Consider the following 23,894-nt stretch of genomic DNA (forward strand, 5'->3'; position numbering starts at 1 on the left):
TAAACATCTGTATTTTCATAAATAAGTAGGCTATAATATGCTGCACCACATGCATATCTTGCTGTGTGAACGCGTTCGTGTGATTGGCTTATAAGTAAACAATCCCCCACTGTGGAGTGCGTTCTTGTGATTGGCTAAAACAAGGGAGATATCTGATTGGTTGCTGATCATTCCCTGTTTAAAAAAAGGCATTTGTGTGTCTAGCCAAGTCAGAGGAGTCTCAAAATACACACAAATGCAGTGAAGTTCACAGACCGCAAGCAGTTTGTAAATCAAGATATATGTGTGTGTGCATCAGAAATACATTTCTGAATCTTGTCCTGTGCATTTGTGAATCATGAGTGCATTTGTAAATATTGTTTGCATTTCTGAATTGTGTGTTTATTTCTGAATTTTGTGTGCATTTGTGAATTTTGTATGCATTTGTGAATCTTCTGTGCTTTTAAAATTGTGTGTGTGCATTTGTGAATTTTGTGCGCATTTGTGTATCCTGTGTGTGTATTTATGAATTATGTGTGTGCATGTATGAATCCTATGTGTGCATATGTGAATGTAGTGTGTGCATTTATCTTTATTGAGACTCTTTTGGCTCCATATGTCAGTGTCATCGGAATGATAAGTCATTAGCCGCGTCCGAAATCGCATACTTCCATACAATATAGTAGGCAAAAAACAGTATGCGAAGCAAGTAGTATGTCCGAATTCTCAGTATTCGAAAAACAGTAGGCGAGATGTACCCGGATGGCCTACTACTTCCGGCCGAATTCCGTAGTATGCATAGGATGGACACTTCTCTATCCCATGAGGCACCGGGAGAGGGCTCGTCATACTCATATTCGAAAATAACGGAAAAATCGGAGGATCGTGACGCCGCTGTTTTGAAGTGTAAGTACCTTATGGATAAACGCCGTTCATTGTGGTTAAAGTGTACTTGTTTAACATAATCCAAGTAAACGACTGATTTGTTAAAGCTTTACACATTGTAAACTGATGAGACTATTTTGTAAATTGAGTTTAAAAATATGTTTAATAATCATTATCGATCAGAGGCTGTGCTTCAGCTTGTTAAGGCTGCTTTCTACAGACGGCTCGTTAAGTAATTTAATGATATAAAGTTACAAAATTTTAAGTAATTGAAACGAGTTAATTTACATTTTACGAGTGTTGATATTTTGATAAAAAAATGTTGGATAACTTACAAGGCGTAAATCATCAGTAATGTGTAATGTGTAAATCCTGTTCTGATGTTACAGAGACTGATGAACACAATCTTGTTCTCATCCACTGATGAAACCCTATTCGCTGGAAAGCATAATTCAGTAAGTATATAAATTAAAATTAATCTTAACTACACACACTCTTTACATGTATTTATGTTAGGATCATCAATGATTTATGCTGTTTTTTATATATTATAATATGAATTTCCAGGTATTTCCAGTTGCTATTTTGTCAGTTGCAAAGTACTTAATAGCAAATAACTTTTGAAGCAGTTGTGTGCACTGATTTTGTAGCAGTTTTCAGTTGTTTTTTTAACATCTGAAGAATTTTGTCATGAGAATGGGTGCCACAAATTATTCTCTTTATGTATTTATTTATTTATTTTTCATTTCTACATGCATAAGAGTACAAAGCTTCTGACAAAACCACATTAACATTTTCATAAAGTAGTATAATAGAGCTTAAAGCAACAGCAAAAGGGAATTTCTTAAGACGTTTCTATAATAATGTCAGGAAAATAAACTTCAGCAGCTTCATTTCAGTAACTGTAGATGAGGACTTTAAATTTGGGAATCAAAAATGAGTGAAAAAAAGTGGAATTCAAAAATATAACCCAGGGATAAAGTAATACATATTTTAAAATTAAACTTGTAAATATGTTGGTATGATATGTTATGTGGTATGTTTCTAGATTTTCAAATTGTAAAATTTTCATTTTCAACTGTAATATGAATTCCCAGTTATGAGTGTAATATATTTATGTGTATACAGTATTGTTCAAAATAATAGCAGTACAATGTGACTAACCAGAATAATCAAGGTTTTTCGTATATTTTTTTATTGCTACGTGGCAAACAAGTTACCAGTAGGTTCAGTAGATTCTCAGAAAACAAATGAGACCCAGCATTCATGATATGCACGCTCTTAAGGCTGTGCAATTGGGCAATTAGTTGAATTAGTTGAAAGGGGTGTGTTCAAAAAAATAGCAGTGTGGCATTCAATCACTGAGGTCATCAATTTTGTGAAGAAACAGGTGTGAATCAGGTGGCCCCTATTTAAGGATGAAGCCAACACTTGTTGAACATGCATTTGAAAGCTGAGGAAAATGGGTCGTTCAAGACATTGTTCAGAAGAACAGCGTACTTTGATTAAAAAGTTGATTAGAGAGGGGAAAACCTATAAAGAGGTGCAAAAAATGATAGGCTGTTCAGCTAAAATGATCTCCAATGCCTTAAAATGGAGAGCAAAACCAGAGAGACGTGGAAGAAAACGGAAGACAACCATCAAAATGGATAGAAGAATAACCGAAATGGCAAAGGCTCAGCCAATGATCACCTCCAGGATGATCAAAGACAGTCTGGAGTTACCTGTAAGTACTGTGACAGTTAGAAGACGTCTGTGTGAAGCTAATCTATTTTCAAGAATCCCCCGCAAAGTCCCTCTGTTAAAAAAAAGGCATGTACAGAAGAGGTTACAATTTGCCAAAGAACACATCAACTGGCCTAAAGAGAAATGGAGGAACATTTTGTGGACTGATGAGAGTAAAATTGTTCTTTTTGGGTCCAAGGGCCACAGGCAGTTTGTGAGACGACCCCCAAACTCTGAATTCAAGCCACAGTACACAGTGAAGACAGTGAAGCATGGAGGTGCAAGCATCATGATATGGGCATGTTTCTCCTACTATGGTGTTGGGCCTATTTATCGCATACCAGGGATCATGGATCAGTTTGCATATGTTAAAATACTTGAAGAGGTCATGTTGCCCTATGCTGAAGAGGACATGCCCTTGAAATGGTTGTTTCAACAAGACAATGACCCAAAACACACTAGTAAACGGGCAAAGTCTTGGTTCCAAACCAACAAAATGAATGTTATGGAGTGGCCAGCCCAATCTCCAGACCTTAATCCAATTGAGAACTTGTGGGGTGATATCAAAAATGCTGTTTCTGAAGCAAAACCAAGAAATGTGAATGAATTGTGGAATGTTGTTAAAGAATCATGGAGTGGAATAACAGCTGAGAGGTGCCACAAGTTGGTTGACTCCATGCCACACAGATGTCAAGCAGTTTTAAAAAACTGTGGTCATACAACTAAATATTAGTTTAGTGATTCACCGGATTGCTAAATCCCAGAAAAAAAAAAAAAAAAATGTACAAATTAGTTTTGAGTTTGTACAGTCAAAGGTAGACACTGCTATTTTTTTGAACACACCCCTTTCAACTAATTGCCCAATTGCACAGCCTTAAGAGCGTGCATATCATGAATGCTGGTTCTTGTTTGTTTTCTGACAATCTACTGAACCTACTGGTAACTTGTTTGCCACGTAGCAATAAAAAATATACTAAAAACCTTGATTATTCTGGTTAGTCACATTGTACTGCTATTATTTTGAACAATACTGTATATATAAATACACACACGTTTAAATTTAAATACTTACATGTGTATTTATACATATTTATGTGATTTTATAGTATTTATATTTCTTAAATAACTAATATATGTATATCTTGATTTGACAGTCTTAAAATGACCTTCACAACTTACACAAGCTTAAACAATAGCACTATGAGAACATGAACTGATTTGCAGAGTCTTAACCTGTTTGACTGTCCTACAGATAATCTGCTCTTGAAGAGCTGCACACGGTCGTCTGCTGTCCCGCACATGCTCTTCTGTGCTGACTTCTGTGTTTTGGGGTTCCAGTGTATCATCGTCATGATCCTACACAACTTCTGGATCAGCAATGTCCTCATTCAGAAGACGGAGGTTGTAGAGCACTGCACAGCATGCAACAACATCTGGACAAAGGCAGAACTCACTTCCAGGGCCTTGAAGAAGAAGATGGAGCACAGCTGGTCTTCATCATCCTGAAGGCTCTCTCAACAATGTTCTGTGCACGAGCATCATTGGTGTTGAATCAAAGCTGTGCAGGATTGTGTTCAGCCTCTCTGTCTGCTGTGATGAGGCAGATGAACACTCACACAAAGATACCCACCATCTCCCAGGATGTGTTTTCCTGCAGGTGGATAGGCCTCCAGAGTTCTTCAGCACCCTGGCATCATACACAGACCCGGGATACTCAACAAAGATATCAAGGTACTTACCATGGTGGTGACCTGCAGCTGAACAGAATGAAACCACTTCCTGTTGAAATAACATTGGGCTTCACTTGCTGGAGGTTCAGTTTGTATGTGACAGCCATCTATTGTTCCAGCTACCAGAAGAAAAGCTGCTTCCACTGCCTCCAGGTCATCTGTGGTGGAGAAGGCAATCAGCCTCCTCAAAATCCCCATCACAGACCTGCTCATTCTGTGCACAATGTTATGCAGCTCTTGGATGTCAAAGGCCAGTGACAGCAGCCTGTATGATGCTGTTTACAGTCTGTAAATATGTAGTTTTTTTTTTTTTTTTTAGAATAAAATTTCAATAGGTTACACATTTTTTTTGCTGATATATCTATATCTAACTATATATATTTATATATGTGTGTATATTGTCTATAATGTATATATGTATGTATTTATGTATATATTGTGATGTGTGTATTTATGTGTATATATGTGTGTGTGTGTGTGTGTGTATTTGTCTAAGCATTCATTCAAGTTTATTCATTTGTTTGTTTTGTGTAATTTTTATTTATTACAATAAATTACTTTATATCCTTACATAAAATCAGTCTGTCATTCTGTTCACAGCTGTAGCTGCTGTTATTCTGAGGTAGAAAATTAAAAGCTAAATTTATTTTAGTAAAGGATTTACAAGCTGTCAACGAAGGCATGATCTGCGAACAGCTGACCGACGCCTGCTTTGAATTGTTAATTCAAACGACATAAAAACGCAGACGAAAGCGGTAAGAAAAACGAAAAACATCACCGTTGTTCGCTCAGTAGATTGGGCTCTTTAAATTTACGCGCTGTTGTGACGACGTATGTCACGTGACAATGTCAACATGGCGGATGTAGTACGTCCGAATTCCATTCATACTACCCACATTCATACTATATAGAACGTACTTTTCTAACGGTCGAGTAGTACGTTCAAATTCAAATGTAGTACCCAGTACGCAGTATTCGATTTCGGACGCAGCTATTGTGTCATAGTTTATGGACAGAAAGTTCTGATGTAAACAATGGCAACATTTTGGATTACACTTACTGTATTGAACAATATGCCATATGCTTATGTATTCCATATATCCATTACAAGAGTACAAATTTACACATTACTGTATGTGTGATATTGATTGAAAGAGACTGGATAGAACTCCCAGTTACATTTTTACTAGTGGTCTGTCCCAAAAAAAAGTATAATAAAAAAAAAAAAAATTCACTGTTATATAGAAATGGAAAAATAAATATGGGCACAAAGATGAAAATAAGTCAATTTTCAGAATGTGTAACTCTTGTGTTGTCCTCTGTCTATACAGTATACGCTTTCTAACTGAAGAATCATGAGATGAACATTTGAGCCATTTCAGAGAAATGGTTTATCATTGCTTTATCATCTACATTCTCTTCATTAGTAAAGATTCAATTGGACAATTCATGCCAGATTGACAAAAAGTAGAATAATAATGTGTAAAAAAAAAAAAAAAAGTATGCTTGCCATTTTATGACTTGCACGATGAACTAAAGACCCAATGTTTTGGGGGGTAAGACTATTGCACAGAAAACTATATAATACATTTTGAGTGACATGACATTACCAACTGATAATGTAGGAAACCGCAGATTAATGTGCAAAATCAATTGCATGAATGTACAAAAGCAATCGCAACTTGTTCAAAAGAATGAGAAACTGGTTTTATGATGTGTATAAATGAATAGATGATGTGGAGGTTGTACAAGTAGTTTTGAGAATTTCATTTCTGATTTGAGAAATGCACCAAAGTGACTAAGAAAAATTATAAAAGAACCAAAGACTTAAACTACTTCAGTCTGTGTGCATTGAATTTATTTAATACACAAGTTTCACAATTTGAGTTGAATATTTGAACTTTTCCACAACATTCTTATTCATTGAAAAGCACCTGTATAGTTGCTGGTGGCCTTAATTAATGATTGTAACGATAAAAACTTCCTATTCATCAGGAAGAAGAAGGCGGGAACCGGCGCACAATCAAAAATCACTTTAATATTCAAAAATAAACCAAACAGCACGTCAGCCCCTCACGGCGACTGACGCGCACAAATAAAAGCCAAAACATAAAATAATGTCCCAGGCCTGGTCCTCTCTCGTCCTTCACTATAGTCGCTCCAGTTTTATATCCTTCCATCTCCTACGTGGGACTCAAGACCGGCGGTGGGGCGCAGGTGCAGCTCATCTCCAATCACTACACCTGGCCTCACTCCTCGTTCCCACGCCTCTCGGCCCCACCCCACTCGCCACAATGATAAATTCCAGTATCGCCCACTGTTTACTTTTAAAAGAACACATAACCTGTCAGATATGTTGGTAAATTCGGATGTTGTGAGGAGAAAAAATGTCTGCTGTTTGTTATACAATGTTGTTTTCCATACAGAAATTGTGCAAGCATTTGGTGTAAAGTGTAAACCGATTATATGTCCAAGGTATCAAAATTACATTTGTGAATTACCAAAGACTTGTAGTCTAAGTAAAACAATGTGCAGCTATTACTGTTATTACACTTGTATACAAAACTTCGTATTATGCTTGTTATAGAGTGCATGACGTCACGTGCAGTAGACAGTAGACATGACGCGGTTGTCACGGTGAACATCACAGTCCTATCTGGTAGTAGATTCTGGTGATTTGTTTATTCAATTGTTTAATTGTATAATTGTGATAAATATGGAATCATATGCAATTTATGTTCTAGTCATGGACATATGATGCAATGTATTGATGGACTTGAAGGTTTGTGTTGTATACAAATGTAAAATGCCCAGCATTTACATGCAATAAGTGTGTTTTCTAGATATTAAAGATTGGTTAATGAATAATGACTTCAGTATAATTAAAGATTTGAACAGTGGGTGGAGGGATTGAATTGTTTAACACATTGAAGAAGGCTTTCAGACTAAGCGTATGTGTTCATCCTACTGGTGATTCATGTCAAATAAAATGCAGAAAGAAGACTGTTTTTGTGAGTGTGGATTATGGTTTTACATACTAAGTAATTTAATAAATTAATGCATCAAAATAAATTATTAAGTGACGAATGTGCCAGTACTATTCCCTGAGGTCTCTGTGGCATTTTAAGTTCTATTTTTGTTAGCACTATTGTTTCAATGCAATTACTTTTAAGCAAAATAAATAACTGCTTTGAATTCAGAAATTAAATAATCTGATGTAAAGCAGAAATTTTGCCTAGTAGGTTCCCTCAAAATGACAATTCTGTCATCATTTACTTAACCTCATGTTGCCTAAACCTAAAACGACATGTACGTCTTGACGGCATCATAATACATTTGCATTAAATGCCCTTCATATCAATGTGTGTTTGCTGACAACTTTCCTGAGTTTTGAAGTTAGTCAAACCTGTTTTGTTCTCAGAGAAAGAGACACTACTGGAGACTGGACAGCAAGAGTCTGACTCTGTTTCAGAATGACTCAGGAGCCAAGTTTTACAAAGTAGGTGTTAAGTATTCTATAATATTCTACTTCTATTTTCTATTGTAAATGTTGTACTAAAACACAAATAACGTTTGAGGTTCATGTTTAAATGACATTCTATGTTGATGGAAAAGTTTGACTTGCATGTGCATAATTTAATCTAGAACAACCTTTAGAATAACCCCAGAAATCAGAATATTGCTCATAATTTTTTTTACGAAACTGATTATGCAGTCCACCTTTGATCTTTGTAATGTCAAAACATTATAATTAATTGCTCATCTAGAGCATTTGACACAGCTAAAGGCGGTAGTATTTTCCCCTTTCACACACACCGCTGAGGTATTTGGCAAGTACCACAGAATACCCCTCCCCCAATGCTTCAGCTTGAGCTAAAAGCCATTCAGTAAGAGAAAGGAAGTGTTTAAAATTCAACGTTGTAGTTGTATGGTTAATGCAGCTGTATTACTGTGAACTAATCAGTATAATAACTCTTTATTCTAGGACTTGAACAGCTTCACTACATTTCTGGATTATATTATACAGTAAGAGTTGTGTACATGTTTGCTTGAAATATTTTTTATTATGCACACTGTATAGCCTGTGTGTCTTGAGAATGAAATTAATTTTGTCTGTGAAATAATCTTTGTGAGGGACACTTAGCAATTGTATTGGCAATTTCAAACCATGTGGGCAAGGTTGTATATGCTCAGAGTACATTTCAGGAATATTTGTGTTTAAGGATAAGTGGACAGCTTTAAATATTTTAAAGGTGCACTACCATTCAAAAGTACCACTACCATATATATTAAGTAATGAGTACATTGTGTCAAATGATTAATTTAAATGCTTGTGCATATTAGTTAGACACTTAATATAAAGTATGTCCAAACTTTCTGTTTACAAAAGAAAACTGACAAATAAATATATCATGGTTTCCAAAAAAATAAAAAATAAAAATTACCAAAATCATTAGAAAATCTAAATATTTTGAATGCCCTTTTGTTTTTAAGAACTTGTGCATTACTGTGAAAGTCCCTGTGGCAGCTCCACTATGTTTTCAGCTGTAAAACTAAAGTCAGAAAACCTCACCACCCTGGGTGAGATTCCAGGGTGTGTTCAAAGCTGTTTTGCGCTTGACTTTATTATCAGCTTGGCACACAGCTTGTATCTTAAATTATAAAACAGATACTACTTCTTTGACAGTTTGTCATGAAAACATATTCTAGGCAAGCTCATTTGGCTTTACCTATGTTAGATTCACTTTTACAGAAGTACTACATAATTAACAACTTAATTTATAAAACAATCTAAACCAAATTCAATTGTCAAATTTCTTAGCACAGTGCAACCAACGCTTTATACTTAAAGTATGTGAGACATGATCATGTATTTGGTTTTCATATAAGGCTTAAAAGAGCCGGTCAGATTTGCACATTTGGAAATCATTGTGCACTCTTTTAAAGATGAAAGCCCTGTACTTTTGGTTTTTTGGGTAAGGGGTTTCCAGGCCTTTCTCAAGATAACCACAGCCCACCCCCTTAAGTGTGACCATCTCCTACATAATATATCAGTGGCTAGTATAAGCCTGGCCTACACACTCATGCATGTATGCCTCGCAAGCGCTGCCCTGTAATCATGGAGCTCTTTACAGGGTTGGGTCACATGACTCACCCACCAAACCACAAGCACTTCATCTCATATTCAGAGAAGTTTTCAGGCGCAGCATTTGTGCTGATTGGCCGCAGCTACTGTTTTTCCTGTCTCATCTGAGAGCAAGTTCGGGGGCTGAGCAGAAGGTGGACTCTTAAGAGACTGTCATAGTCAGACTTGGCTCATTAGGTTTTGCATCGTCAGTGAAGATTGAAGCTTAACCCTGGACTGCAAGCTTGGGCTGCATTTGCAGACAGTGCTATTTTTGAAATGTCTGATAAGGAACATTTGAGAGTATCTGTTTGAACCTGGAGGAACCACATGGACTTGTGAAGCAACCGCTCTTTAATTCTCATCAGTGACATCTTGATCACTTCATCTCCATAGATTTGGGGAACTCTAGCGAACTTTGTGAGGCAAACTTTACACTGGACTGGACATTTGAATTCAACATCACATGGATTAATTTAATGAGTCATTTCCAGACTCAAAGAGCAAATGAGAGGTTGTTTAATTGGTTAAATGTTCTTATCTAGCTGTCACTGAGTCAGAGTCTACATTTCTGACTCATTGTCTGATCTACAGGAGATTCCCCTGTCAGAGATCTTGCAGGTGGAGGTAGCGCGTGACTTTGGTAGTTTAGCCCTGGGGGGCAATTCGCACTGCTTCGAGGTCATCACAGCCACCATGGTGTACTATGTTGGGGAGAACACTGGCGTCCCCCACCTCCACATCCACAACCCTGCGCTGGCTGCCAGTGGCATGGGGCTGGAGGTGGCCCAGGGCTTGGAAAGGGCTATCCGCCAGGCCCTGATGCCTGTTCCAGTTACACCACAGCCCAGCATGGGCGCCACAGTGGGACAGAGTAAAGATCACAGTAAGTAGCTTTTAAAATCATGTTAATTGAATCTTAATTTTCATCCAAGAAACTGGAAAGGAGATATTTTACAGAATGTGTGAGCTTGTTTATACTTTTCTATACAGTTAGTCAATTGTACCATTTATACCAAAAAGGACAAAAAAAGTAAAAAAATAACAAGTCAGTTTTTATTTTATATTACTTTGAATCTCAGAAATTGATAGTAGATTTCACAAATAATTATAAAAAATGAGCAAGCAAAGTTGTTTTAATTTGATTGACAGTAAAGTGACTATTTTAAATCAAACCTGTATTTTAAACTTTTTATGTATATCATGTAAGCATGAAGACTGTAGTAATGATGCTGAAAATGTAGCTTTCAAATCAAAGGAATGAATTACATTTTACAAGATAATAATTTTACAAAATAGTACTGTATTTTTGATCAAATAAATGCAGCCTTGGTGAGAAGAAGAAACTTCTTTTGAAAACAAATAAATCTTACAAACAAGATTTACATTTAGCTGATACATATTAATACAAATGTACAATTATCCCAAAAGGCTGTCAAAAGTGCACTTTAATTAACTAAAAAGATATGTGACCAGCCATGACATGAAATTTACTGCTACTGAAAATAATAATAATATATTTACTCTATACAATGCTTTTATCCAGTCCCCAATACAAGACATAAACATAAAAGCACTTTTAAAGAAAAGTAGCAACATGCAAAATTCTAAATACTGTACAAACTGCAGATATATCAAGTCAACAGAATAGTCCAGAATGATGTTTGGATGTATGGATCAGCATATAAGTGATAAATCCGTGAAACAGAATGAATACGGTTGGAAGTTTACAATGTAAAAAAAAAAAAAAAAACAGTCGTTGAAGCAATGGTACAAACCAAGACAACCGTGAATAGTTTTTATATAGAGCAGATTTGCATCTCTATTCTGGAGAGTAAATGTCTGAGCTTAAGTATTTAATATCCTGATGCACCTCTATTTAATTGTGTTGAGAGACAGAAGATTAAAGAGGTTTGACAGGTCTGGATTAATGAAAGCTTTATAGTTATGAAACAAACTCACTGTTGATTCAGTATTCAGAGATTTCTGTCCAGAGATGAGTGACATACTTAATTAAGGATTCGTCTGTACAAATCCAACCCAAAAAATAAACAGAAAAACAAAAAGTGTCCCTTCAGATAATTACTATGCAACTCATGCTTGTCATTTTCAGAGCAATTTACAATTTATTATATATTTCAAATAGGATTGGTTTAAATTATTATAAAATGTGTGTGTGTGTGTGTGTGTGTGTGTGTGTGTGTGTGTGTGTGTGTGTGTGTGTGTTGCAGAGGAACTGTCCATCAGCATTTCTGTATCTAAAAGTCAAATCCAGGAAAATGTGGTGAGTGTCTGAATGTGTTTACCGACAATATTTCACCACTACACACTCTCTTTATTCACACTTCTGCATGCTCGGTCATGTCCACGGTCAAGTCAAGTTCAAGTAAGTTATGAAGAACTGAGACGAGGAAATAAAAACCAATTGGGATTATTAAGCATGCATTTAATTGTAAACTGAGAAGTTGTATTTGGAATAAATTTACTTGTCAAATTATGTTTGATTTTAATATTTGTTTAGTTATTGAGTCTATCTTACATCTATATTTTTTTTTTACATTTTTTATTTATTTATTTATGTATTGCTCTGTCTTTAGGATATCAGCTCAATCTATCAGATCTTTGCTGATGAAGTGTTGGGTTCTGGACAGTTTGGCATCGTTTATGGAGGTACACTAAAAAAAATCATTCTAAACTGTATTACCTTAAAATCACTTAAGTGTTTGAGTTAGACATACCTAAATAAATGTTTACAAATTCAGCAGTTTGTTTTGTTTTAAATTTAGAACTAGGTTAAATTTAGATTTGATGTACAAAATATATTTTTAAGATATATTTTTGTGAAATTGGAATCTAAATATTTGAGAATGGAGAAATTATACCGTTCAGTTTCAAGAACTACAATTATTACTTATTTAATATCAGTATTTTTTCATCTTTGACCACAGCTGAAGAAAGTTGGACACAATGAACATTCGTACAACAGATTATCATAAAATAATAAGTTTACATTACTCTTAAATATAGGTTTTAAAATTGGCTATCTCATGTCTGAGTTACTTTAACTCAATGGTACCAAATGTACTATAATTCTGTAAGGTACATTTGGTTGAACTTTATTTTAAGGTGTCCTTGTTACAGTGTAATTGTGCATATAAGTACTGAGTAATATTAATTAACTTAAGTTATAATAGTAAATACATGTAACGTATAACAAGGACACCTTAAAATAAAGTGTAACTTTATATTTCATTATATTTATTACACAGCGCAGTGCAGTACTAGTTATTCTGATTGGTCATTTGTGGCAATTGTGGCAGCTCTTCAAGTTTCACATATTTTGTTTATCATTCTTCTGTCACTGTAAATTATTTCATGTCAATGTAACACTTACAGTATATTTGTGTGGCTGTGGAATGAGCTCCAGCCAGTCCCCTTTTCAGATTGTTATAAGCTCTTGTGAAATTCATGTCCTGTCAGATTTATTTGCATCATTTTTTTTATTTTTAAAGTTAATATATCAATTACATGTAGTATTTCTAACATACACACCAAATTAATTACAATAAATATATAGTTTTATCACTTGAAACCAATAAACTTTTTGCTAAATATTTTACTGCATTTGAAATCATTTTTAAAATGTCATGTGTTTTAAGGGAAACATAGAAAAACAGGCAGAGATGTGGCCATCAAGGTAATAGACAAGATGAGATTCCCCACCAAACAGGAGAGCCAGCTGAGAAATGAGGTTGCCATTTTACAGGTGATCATTGTTTTTAATGCGAATATTGAGATGTTAATGATTTCCTAAATTCATAACGCTGGAGATGAGTGGTCCCCTTTAATGTGTCCTTCTTGTTCTCATAGAATTTGCACCATCCTGGGATTATAAACCTGCAGTGTATGTTTGAGACTCCAGAGAGAGTCTTTGTTGTAATGGAGAAACTCCATGGAGACATGCTGGAGATGATCTTGTCCAGTGAGAAGAGCAAACTTCCAGAGCGCATCACCAAATTTCTGGTCACACAGGTTTGCAAATCTTTGTCTCCTCCAATCCTTTCAAATCCCATTTCCTTGTTTATCTTATGTATTCTGAAGTGCAGTTTGTTTCGATGAGGCAGTAGTCTGGATCTCATCTTGAACTAAATTAGAGCGGTGAGTCTGTGGGTTGATTAAAGCAGTGGGAGCACATCCATTAGCCATGGATCTGAAACCACAGAGCTACTGTGATGTGGTAAAGTTGCTTCTGTCTGAAAATGTCAGAGAAATGTCATTTATTCCTGTGATCAAAGCTGAGTTTTCAGCTTCATTACTCCAGTCTTCTGTGTCACATGATCCTTCAGAATCATTTTAATATGCATATGCATTTTAATATGATTTTCTGGTTAACCCTCTCAAGGCAGGCGTTGCAGATTTGCAACAGTAAAGTAACTAAAAACCTTATTACTCCTTATTACTCCAGATACATATTTTATGAATCTGGAGTACTAAAAACTTTACTATAGGTTACCAAATTTACTAAGTTACTAAAACTTAATTTGAGCCTGAGAGGGTTAAGAATCATTTATGATTATCAATGTCAAAAACAGATGTGCTGCTTCATATTTGTTTGGAAACAGTAATATTATTTTTAGGATAAAAAAAAAAAAGTTACTGATCCAAAACATTTGAACAGTAATATACGTAATGTAATATGAGATTGGATAAGGTTTTATTAAACTAACCTTTTACTAGCACATTATTCCTCTTAAATACATATTTTAATATTTACAATATTTTACAGATGTCAAACTACAATATCAGTCCAGAAAGCTTGTTTACTGTCATATGAAACTGTAAGCTGCTCAACTAGAATATATTTTATATTGGAGAGAAATCACATTATCCCATTTATCTGATCAGACAAAGCTGATGATAATTAAAAACAAATTAAAGGGATAGTTCACCCAAAAAGGAAAGTTATCCTATGGTGTGTATGACTTTCTTCTTTCAAGTGAATACAATTGGGGTTATATTTTAAAATGGCCTGGCTCTTCCAAGCTTTATAATGGCAGTGAATGGGTGTTGAGATTCTGTAGTCCAATAGAAGTCCAATAAAGTGCATCCATCCATCATAAAAAAGTACTCCACATGGCTCCAGGCAGGTAATAATGGCCTTCTAATGGGTTTGTGTAAGAAAAATATCCATATTGAAAACTTTATAAACCATAATCTCCAGCTTCCGCCAACTGTCGTATGCTCGTTCACAAGAGATGACGGGTGATTTAGGTGTAGCGTGACAAACACTTAAGTGCAGACGAGAAGTAAAAACCAAACACCAGTTATGAATTAGAAGTACAAAACAAGAATTTGTCAAATAAAATGTCAGAGGATTTCAATATAAGCCAAGCGAAGACTGGTTTCCCTTTGCTAAATAAAGAAAACTTTGCTTCCTTTGTTCCTGTAAACAAAACTTGGTTCTCGTGAAACTAGCATATTCTCACTGGAGCTTATGCTATGCCTACATCATATTTTATCCACTGGAATGCCAGTCACTCGTGAATGAGCATACGACAGTTAGCGGAAGCTAGAGATTACGGTTTATAGAGTTTTAAATATGGATATTTTTCTTACACAACCCATCAGAAGGCCTTTATTAACCCCCTGGAGCCATGTGGAGTACTTGTTATGTTGAATGGATGCACTTTATTGGACTGTTGAGTCTCAACACCCATTCACTGCCATTATAAATTTTGGAAGAGCCAGAACATTTTTTAATATAACTCCGGTTGTGTTCATCTGAAATAAGAAACTCCTAAGATGGCTTGGGGGTGAGTAAATCATGGGGTAATAGATGATAGGCAGTAGAAGTGGATATTACATTGGTGGCCATTCAAAGCTTTAAAAAGACCTGCATGCCATTAAGTGACTACTTTACTGTCATAGATCCTTGTGGCTTTGCGACATCTCCATTTCAAGAACATTGTTCACTGTGACCTGAAGCCAGAGAATGTGCTGTTGGCATCTGCGGAGCCCTTTCCTCAGGTAAACAACAGTGAATTAAACACCATCTAATAAGCACCGGGTTTCACAGACTGGGCTTTGCGAACTGCAAGAGGTTCTGAAATTACAATAAATAAACATTATTTTAAAATAAAATATAAAAACATTTAAAATATAACACAAGAAAAGAATGAAATAATTTAGATGTTTATTTGTAACCATTAACCAACATCATAGAACTGTGAATGTGTTGATCAATTATTGGAATATTATCTTAAACTCTCAGGAGGTCCTTCAAGTAAATACTTGAATCAAACGGGTTCAGCTGACCAAAATGTTTGAAATTCCTGTGATAAAACATGACCAAACTAGACAACTTGCTCAGTGAGATCACTCTCTTGTTTCAGGTAAAATTGTGTGACTTTGGGTTTGCTCGGATCATTGGGGAAAAGTCTTTCCGGCGTTCAGTGGTGGGCACACCAGCATATTTGGCCCCAGAGGTGCTGCGCAGTAAAGGCTACAACCGTTCCCTGGACATGTGGTCAGTGGGAGTCATTATCTATGTCAGTTTGAGTGGCACCTTCCCCTTTAATGAGGAAGAGGACATTAACGACCAAATCCAGAACGCAGCATTCATGTACCCACCAGCACCCTGGAAACAGATCTCTGCTGAAGGTAATTAGTCATGCTTTACTGATTTCAAGCTACCTTCTAAAGAATGAACCTGTTTTCTCAGTGCAGTTTCTTATTCAACAAATGACTGAGGATGTGGTGTTCATTTGTAATCATCTGTACAGTAGTGTGTCATCTTTTGCTTTAGAAGAAAGAGACAGATGTCTAGATGTCTGTCAGACAGCGAGCAGACTGTCCACCCCCTCGTCTGTTTAGAATAGTTCTTTCCGCCCAAGACCTGAAAGATTATACCAGCCTCTCCCAATTTCAGTCTGTCAAACTCCTCTACAACACTATAAATGTCATTTCTCTGTCTCTACACTTCACATCATTACATGTTTAGTTTTATAATTTGGTTTATTTTTGTTGAACAATTATACTCAAATTCACCATTACACTATTTAAATTTATTGTTGAATTTGTGAAGAAGCTCACATTATAGCTCTATACTTGTTTGAATTTTATTTTACTTAAAAACCATTCCAAATATAGGTGATGTTGGGGGGTTGTTCAACATTGATAATAAATAAGAAATGTTTCTTGTTAATGTTACTGAACCTTCAGCTCTGCCTTCCATCACAGGAATAAATAGCATTTTCTATTTTAAATACATAAAAAAAATGTATTTTAAATTATAGCAGTATTAATCACATGTTAATGTTACTGTTAACTCAGACTGTAACAGAATTTTCCAGATTTTGAATGGATAAATCAAAAGTAGGTTGATAAACTTGAATCAAAATGAAATGTGGACTAGTGTCTGTGAATATTAAGCTGCAAAAATACTATTTAAATATGGATCCTGCAAGTGCAGTTTTGTTTACTACACACATGCTAAGGCGTGCATGATGCTCACTGTGTTTTCAGCCTCTGTACACTTGAATAAACCTTTTTTGGTAAGGGAACAGATTGCTCTTTTTGGAAATGTGACCCAGATTATGTATTAACCAGTCTAACTATGTCCACAATCTCCAAATTAAACCTCTATAGCTACAGATCTGATCAACAACCTTCTCCAAGTCAAGATGAGGAAACGGTACAGTGTGGATAAGACCCTCGGTCATCCGTGGCTACAGGTAAGGAGTTTAGAAACCTGTAAAATGGCTTCTCAGAATGTTTTAGAGATTTACACCTCAACTTGTTCATATCTGCATTGCCCCAGGACTACCAGATGTGGCTCGATCTGCGAGAGTTTGAGACACGCCGAGGTGAACGCTACATCACTCACGAGAGCGACGATGCACGCTGGGAAAAGTATGCTTCCGAGCACAGTCTGCTGTATCCTAAGCACTTTATCATGGCTCCAAACCTCGAAGATATGGACGAGGACCTCTAGTGGCTAAGTGAGCCGAACTGAAAACGAGGTCAGTTGAAGGCAGCAACCTGTTAATGGTCTGTTGCTATGGAGCTGAAACACATCAGCAATCTGTAGCAGTCTTTGAGGGGAGCAGACTTCTCTCTGGATGTCAACTAGAGCCATGGAGACTGCGGATCCACACTGCTAATGAAGATGAAGGCTGTTTCAGAGCATGTGCGGTCAGAAGTCTTAATGACTGTTCTTTTCCAAAAGGTGCTGTTAAGTGTGTTTCTTACAATAATATAAAGGTTAGTAACAGATGTGAAGAAGTAAAACAAAACATACTGGGGAGAGCGATGCAGTCGTTTATATTAGTGTTCACAGCCAAAGCATCAGACTGAAACATGCGTATTTTAAACTCCTATTCTTCTATGATATCCTTATAACAAAAGGGGTCGGTAAGGTGGTTTTGTTTTTGTTTTTTTGCACTAATCCATACAACCAGTGCAGCTTGTACAATGAAGTGGATTCTGTGAGATAACAGCACGCCATTCTTCAAGAATCATTGTCGTCGGATGAAACAAGAACCACACTTAAGCATGTTTGAACTGAATTGAATCTGCCAGACAGAACGGGAGATCGTTTCTTCAGCGTACCAAAGACATTTGCATCTATCGTGACTCTTGTTCTCTCTTCGTCTTAGAGCTGTTGTCCTCAGAGCCATTCTTACTGCAATTTTTAAATCTAATAGCAGCTAAGCAGTGCAGAAAGATGTTTTGGTCAAAAGCCTTCTGTGAGAAAGCTTTTTGACTTATTAGCAAAGCTGTTTTTCAGACAGACAAAAAAAAGGTAATGTATAGAAAATAACTGCTAATTACCTTTATTAGAAAAGATGACCCGTGTTATTTATATATAGTATGTAATGTCCTGAAGAATGAACCTTTCTATGAATCCCAGAACTGGAAAATCTAAGAAATATATATTTTTGGTAATGAATGTTTTGTTGTTGTAAATGCCACCTACAATATTAAAATTAAGCTGGATAAATTGGATTTCACACACACACACACACACACACACACACACACACACGCACACACACGCAGACACACACTTGAAATCTTTAGTTGCACAAACAGACACCCTAGTGAAAATGAACATGTATCAGGGTAAAAGAAGCCATTTTCTAGTAGTTTCTTTTCATTGTCCATGAAATGATAACTGTTATGTACGCATTGAAATATGGGAAAACAGGATTGAGGATTCCTCTAAATCATTGCATCTTCATCATTATGTTGCCACTGGTTTGGCAAGTGTCAGTGTTCTGTATAAACGGATTCAATAAAAAAGGATAGATTCCATGTGTTTGGGGTAATTGTTCAAGGTGTTGGACTTTCCTAAGGAGAGATTTGACAAGTTTTGCAGGTCATGAAATGATCCCATAGACCTATATACAGTATGAAGGACCTATGCATGTCTGCACTGGAATGTCATGAGGAGGTTTCACACAGCCCTTTCCACAAAATTACAGGCACTTTTCTATTTACAGATCTTGTGTGAACAACAGAAATTCGGCTAAATCAGTTCTGGTAATTTGCTGAGATGAGAATTTGTAACATTACTATTAAATTTCCATTTGTGAACAAAGCATGAGGCCAGAAACATACTTAAGTATGTGAACACAACTGTGGTGTTTGTTAATCAAACAACCCTTCCTGTGATTTTTCTAATGATCCTGAAGACATTGATTAGGAAACTCAGGTGCATTTGATTAGGGTTAGAAAAGTTGATTAGTAGGAAAGTGGATCTCGTGAGCCAGGATTGAGGATCACGGATGTAAAATATGGCTGCATCGGAATATGAATACTTGTCTAGTAGGTGAAAAACAGTATGCAAAAGAGTAATATCTCCATGGGACACGATCTACTACAAGGCTTCTGTCTCCTGATTGGTAGTTTATAAGTTTTTTTTTTTTTTTTTTTTAAGCAAGTTAAAGACCTTTATAATTATAAAAATCAGTAAAGATTTACCACGAGTAAATGTAAGAACAACTTTAATATTGTTAGTAATATTTCAGGATATAAGAATTTCATCTTTTTCTTTGGTCATATACTGTAGTATTAACATCTCCACTAAACTGCATATTTTTGCTCATTTTGAGCCTCTGGTTAAAATGTAGGTGTTTTTTACTAAAGTATGTGCTCTGTATTACCACTATATCATATAAATAAATTAAATTTATGCATTTAGCAGATGCTTTTATCCAAAGCAACTTGCAGTGCATTCAGGCTATCAGATGCATTCAGCTTCGCATTACAGGAATTAATTACAGATTTTTTTTTTTAATGATTCAAATAGAAAACAGTCAAATAGTATTTTACAATATTACTGCTGGTACTCGAGACAGCAGACCTGCTGTACTCAGTGTGTTAAGAGCGAGTCTCATCCACTTCCCCCAAGATGAAGGGACCTCTGAATGAGCTTCTTTATCTGCCTTCTCCGCAAACGGCCCTGCCACATGACTGACTGATAAGTGTTCATCTTCTGATGACAGGAAAACTGGGCAGATAAATTAACGGTCATTTTATTTCATGACCAGACCTTGCAAACTGAGGATACATTTGATTTTTATCATAAAATGGTTTGGATAAGGCACCTACAGGTCTTGATTGCACTTGATTTAACAGATAGTCTACTATTTAGACTGAACTGAGCTGGATGAATTCAGTGATGAACTGCCTTTAACTGAAAATTGAGTGTTGTATTGTCATTTTGCATTATTGACACACTATTTTCCTATTTAATACTGTAAAGTTGCTTTGACACAATCTGTATTGTTAAAAACGCTATATAAATAAAGGTGACTTGACCTACAGGGCTGAGATCAGAAATAAGACAATCTTTGTCTGAATAATATAAACTAAAATAAAACTTTCAAGACTATGACTTTTTTTTATTTATTTGTAAAAACTTAAAGCTAGCAGTAAAATACCAACACTGATGTGTTGATTTGGCATTTTTCCTTCTGTGGAACGTAAAACCAGAAATTTTGATAAATGCCTCAGTTTTTGTCAGAAAATATTTGACAAAATGTTTTCTTTTAAGCAACAGCTAAAACTCATTCCAATTTGATACTTTTTTTTTTTTTTTTTTTTTCGTGATGCTTTGTGTAATTTTGTTTCTGTATCATAGTGTATCATAGATATTTGTGTTGGAAAACAAGTACAAAAAAATACAGAAAGAAACTCTTTTGAATATGCATGGATATAAATTGTGTTTACCTGCAGTACAGAGCATAATGGAAGCGTGTTAATGCCATTAAAAAAATAAAAATGGATTATAGTTAAATAGCACATCATCGAGTGCTTTTATTTTCTGTCTTAAAAGAATATCCCTCTTTCGTGTGAGAAACCTGTTCAGTGTGTGAGTGAAACTCAAACTGATTTGCAAAAATTCTGACATTTTTGCAAGATTTATATAGCTGTAGATTCAGCCTCATTCGAGATGTAAGGTTTGGCAGTCCATTAAACGCTGGAAAGACTGGGGGAAAATGGAGAGATCAAAACAGGTTTAAATGCACATATTGTGTAAATATATGGGTAATGAAGTCCAGATGCTGCTCCAGAAGGTGAAGCAGCGTGTAAGTGGAGCACTGAGGTCTCATTCATTCTCATCTGCATTTCTTACCTATGATCTTTATAGACACATTTGTTATAGATACCACAGAGGGATTAAATGCATTATTCCGTCAATTATAAGAAAAAATAATAACGCGTTTGCATATGTGAGTCTTGATTAATGGGATGACATGAATGTACAGTGATTCTGATGAGACTGTAGAAATCTACTGTAATTTATATTTTATATAATTTACATTATATAATAATAATAATAATTATTATTATTATTATTATTATTATTATTATTATTATTATTATTATTATTATTAATATTATTATTATTTACACCAAATTATTTTACAATCCTTTGTCAGTGAAACTTCATAAATACGTTCTAGAACATTAATTTGATAATTTCGGGTGCTCCATAAAAACGATGCTATGTGTTTGTGGAGAAAAATAAAATAAAAAAATAGACTTGATTTCATTTGTATGCCACTAGAGGGCATGCTGCTCATAGAATGAACGAAAACCCTTCTGTGGGAAATGCGTTTTTGTAGGAGACTGTGTGTGCTATTCAAATGTTTATTTCGTCAGAGCTCGCTTCACCACGCATATTGTGCTCAGAAGGTCACAGGTTCGAATCATGAACCCTGTTTATTTAACGTTTAGTTTGAAAATAAAAACAATAAATGTATTGTCCAAGTTGTATCAGGGTATAAGAGAATCTCACACCAAAGTAATAAATATGGGTTATGCAGGCCTATATGACCCACAAACGAAAAATTGGTTAGTGATGCAAATCTTTATCATTTAAAATGGTAAAACTTTATGGTGGTGGAGTTACATATGTAGGCCTATATAATATAATAATAACAAAAGTAAAATTGTGCATAATTACAAGCAACCAACCCCAATTAAAACCCCAACAATCTTATAGTTGTGCATGTAGCTTGTTAATATTATTTGGTACTTATTTGTGTTTTAACACTGTAAAAACATCCCCCTTGAAATAAAATATAACATTTATAATATAAAAGTAAATAAACATTTACATAATAAAAGTAAAAATAATTCCTAAACTGTGTGAATACAAGAGTTCTACGAACTACCTCACTACTGGAGTGGACTCAAAACATACAGATGGCTGTATTGTAACTGTAAAACATGTATATTAACTAGTTTGAAATTATTCCATCGCTCATCAGCTACACACTCTCATTTCATTTGAAACTCTTTCATTTACTGTGAATGCTAAGGAAATATTTTCTTTTCTAAAAACATTAGACTGTGTGTGAGATGATGTAGGTCTTTTCCATTTTATTTGATTATAAGTCCCATTTTTTTCCTATATAATGGTATATATCAAATTAAACCACATAATCTGATGATTTGCATTCTACAAAGTTCTGTCATTAACATTATCAAAAATCAGATTATTGAATAATGCACTAAAAACATAATTATAATCATTTCAAGTTGATTATTAAAAAAAAAAAGTTTATATTCCTGTTTGAGGATTATTTAACTACTAACAAATTAACAATAATGTAATGCATGCTTAGTGTAAGTTATTTAGCATGTAAAAGTAACAAACAAGTAAGATATTACTCATTGCTAGCATTAGCATGATCATTGCTCATAGAGTCAGTATGAACTTTCACATAGCCACAACCAAACACAACCTAACCACAAGCCTGGTCTTCAGCACAACGATAACCACAAAACATCAAAACAAAACCTCTATTAAATGTCAAGCATAAAATCATTAAACACAAATGGGTCATTCCCTTAACAACAACAACAACAACAACAACAACAACAACAACAACAAGAAAGTATAATAATATCAACATTTATTCACCTTATCCAATTATATGCAATGCATTATTTTATTTTATTTTATATATTTATGTAATATATAATATTATTATTATTAGTTTCAGAAAGTTCAGTTGAACTGCAGTGTATTACAACATTGCATTTAAGTTGAGGTAATAGGGCCCCTGAATTGTTCTCTGATTGTGTTAAAATGTCCTGAATCTTTTCTTCTCTCTTTCTCTCTTCTATCTATCTGCTATCTATCTTCTTCCATCCCAGTAGCTAGTTTCTCATTGGCTAAACTGAGTTACAACTCACCTCATGTATAAAGCATCTTTTGGTCTCCACTATTACACATTTTTTCTTCTTACAGTGATATTTTTTATATATAATTATTAATTAGCAATGGTTTAGTTATTGCTAAGCTGCTTAATTATTTATTGACTGCTTAATACTTTAATTATATTTCTTAATTCATGAAATGTCCTCTCAGATGGAAATAAAGTACATCTGTCTGTCTTGAAATATCGGACCTTGAACTAAACACATTAACTCAACACGTGTATTGTATGTATTTTGTTAAAAATGTCACCATTATGACATATCAAAATTTCATATGGACCAAATCTGTCTTCATAAGACATAATCTGTCTTCAATTAATCAATAAAATATGTTTCTCAGTGAAGTATGGGAGCTTTGGGTCTCTAAGTCTTCACTGTGCTGTGTATACTAGAAATATTATCAGCTGATAAACATCACCTTCTTTCCATTTCAGAACAACTTCTGCCAATCCAACATAAATGCATATTAAACCACCTTCTAAGTATAATTCAGATTAGCATCAGCATTCTTCAGCCAGCTTCAAGGGTGGTCCATGTGAAGCATCATCTAGCTGCTGTCTGTCTTCACAATGCAAGGCATCGACAGGCATTATAGCAAACAAACAAACCAACAAACAAGCAAACACACAAAGAGTAAACAGGATCAGGGGCCAATTGATTTGAGGTGTGAGAGAGAGCTGATTGCAGTAGAGGAGGGTCTTTTTCATGGACAG

The 23,894-nt window shown here is 35.1% G+C and overlaps 1 protein-coding gene across 1 annotated transcript in view; it reads left to right on the forward strand.

Annotated features, from left to right (window-relative positions):
• LOC128031483 (serine/threonine-protein kinase D3) overlaps positions 1-18,759 on the forward strand; it is a 116,884-nt gene extending 98,125 nt beyond the window's left edge. Inside the window, exons 10-19 of the mRNA XM_052619779.1 lie at positions 7,741-7,818; positions 10,039-10,330; positions 11,676-11,728; positions 12,042-12,114; positions 13,104-13,210; positions 13,315-13,476; positions 15,373-15,471; positions 15,837-16,104; positions 17,092-17,177; positions 17,264-18,759. Of these exons, the coding sequence (XP_052475739.1) occupies positions 7,741-7,818; positions 10,039-10,330; positions 11,676-11,728; positions 12,042-12,114; positions 13,104-13,210; positions 13,315-13,476; positions 15,373-15,471; positions 15,837-16,104; positions 17,092-17,177; positions 17,264-17,437 (1,392 nt within the window). The 3' untranslated portion in view covers positions 17,438-18,759. The remainder of the gene's footprint in view (positions 1-7,740; positions 7,819-10,038; positions 10,331-11,675; positions 11,729-12,041; positions 12,115-13,103; positions 13,211-13,314; positions 13,477-15,372; positions 15,472-15,836; positions 16,105-17,091; positions 17,178-17,263) is intronic.
• Positions 18,760-23,894: the final 5,135 nt, after the last annotated feature.

Source organism: Carassius gibelio, chromosome A17, assembly GCF_023724105.1.
Source record: "Carassius gibelio isolate Cgi1373 ecotype wild population from Czech Republic chromosome A17, carGib1.2-hapl.c, whole genome shotgun sequence".
NCBI lineage: Eukaryota > Metazoa > Chordata > Actinopteri > Cypriniformes > Cyprinidae > Carassius > Carassius gibelio.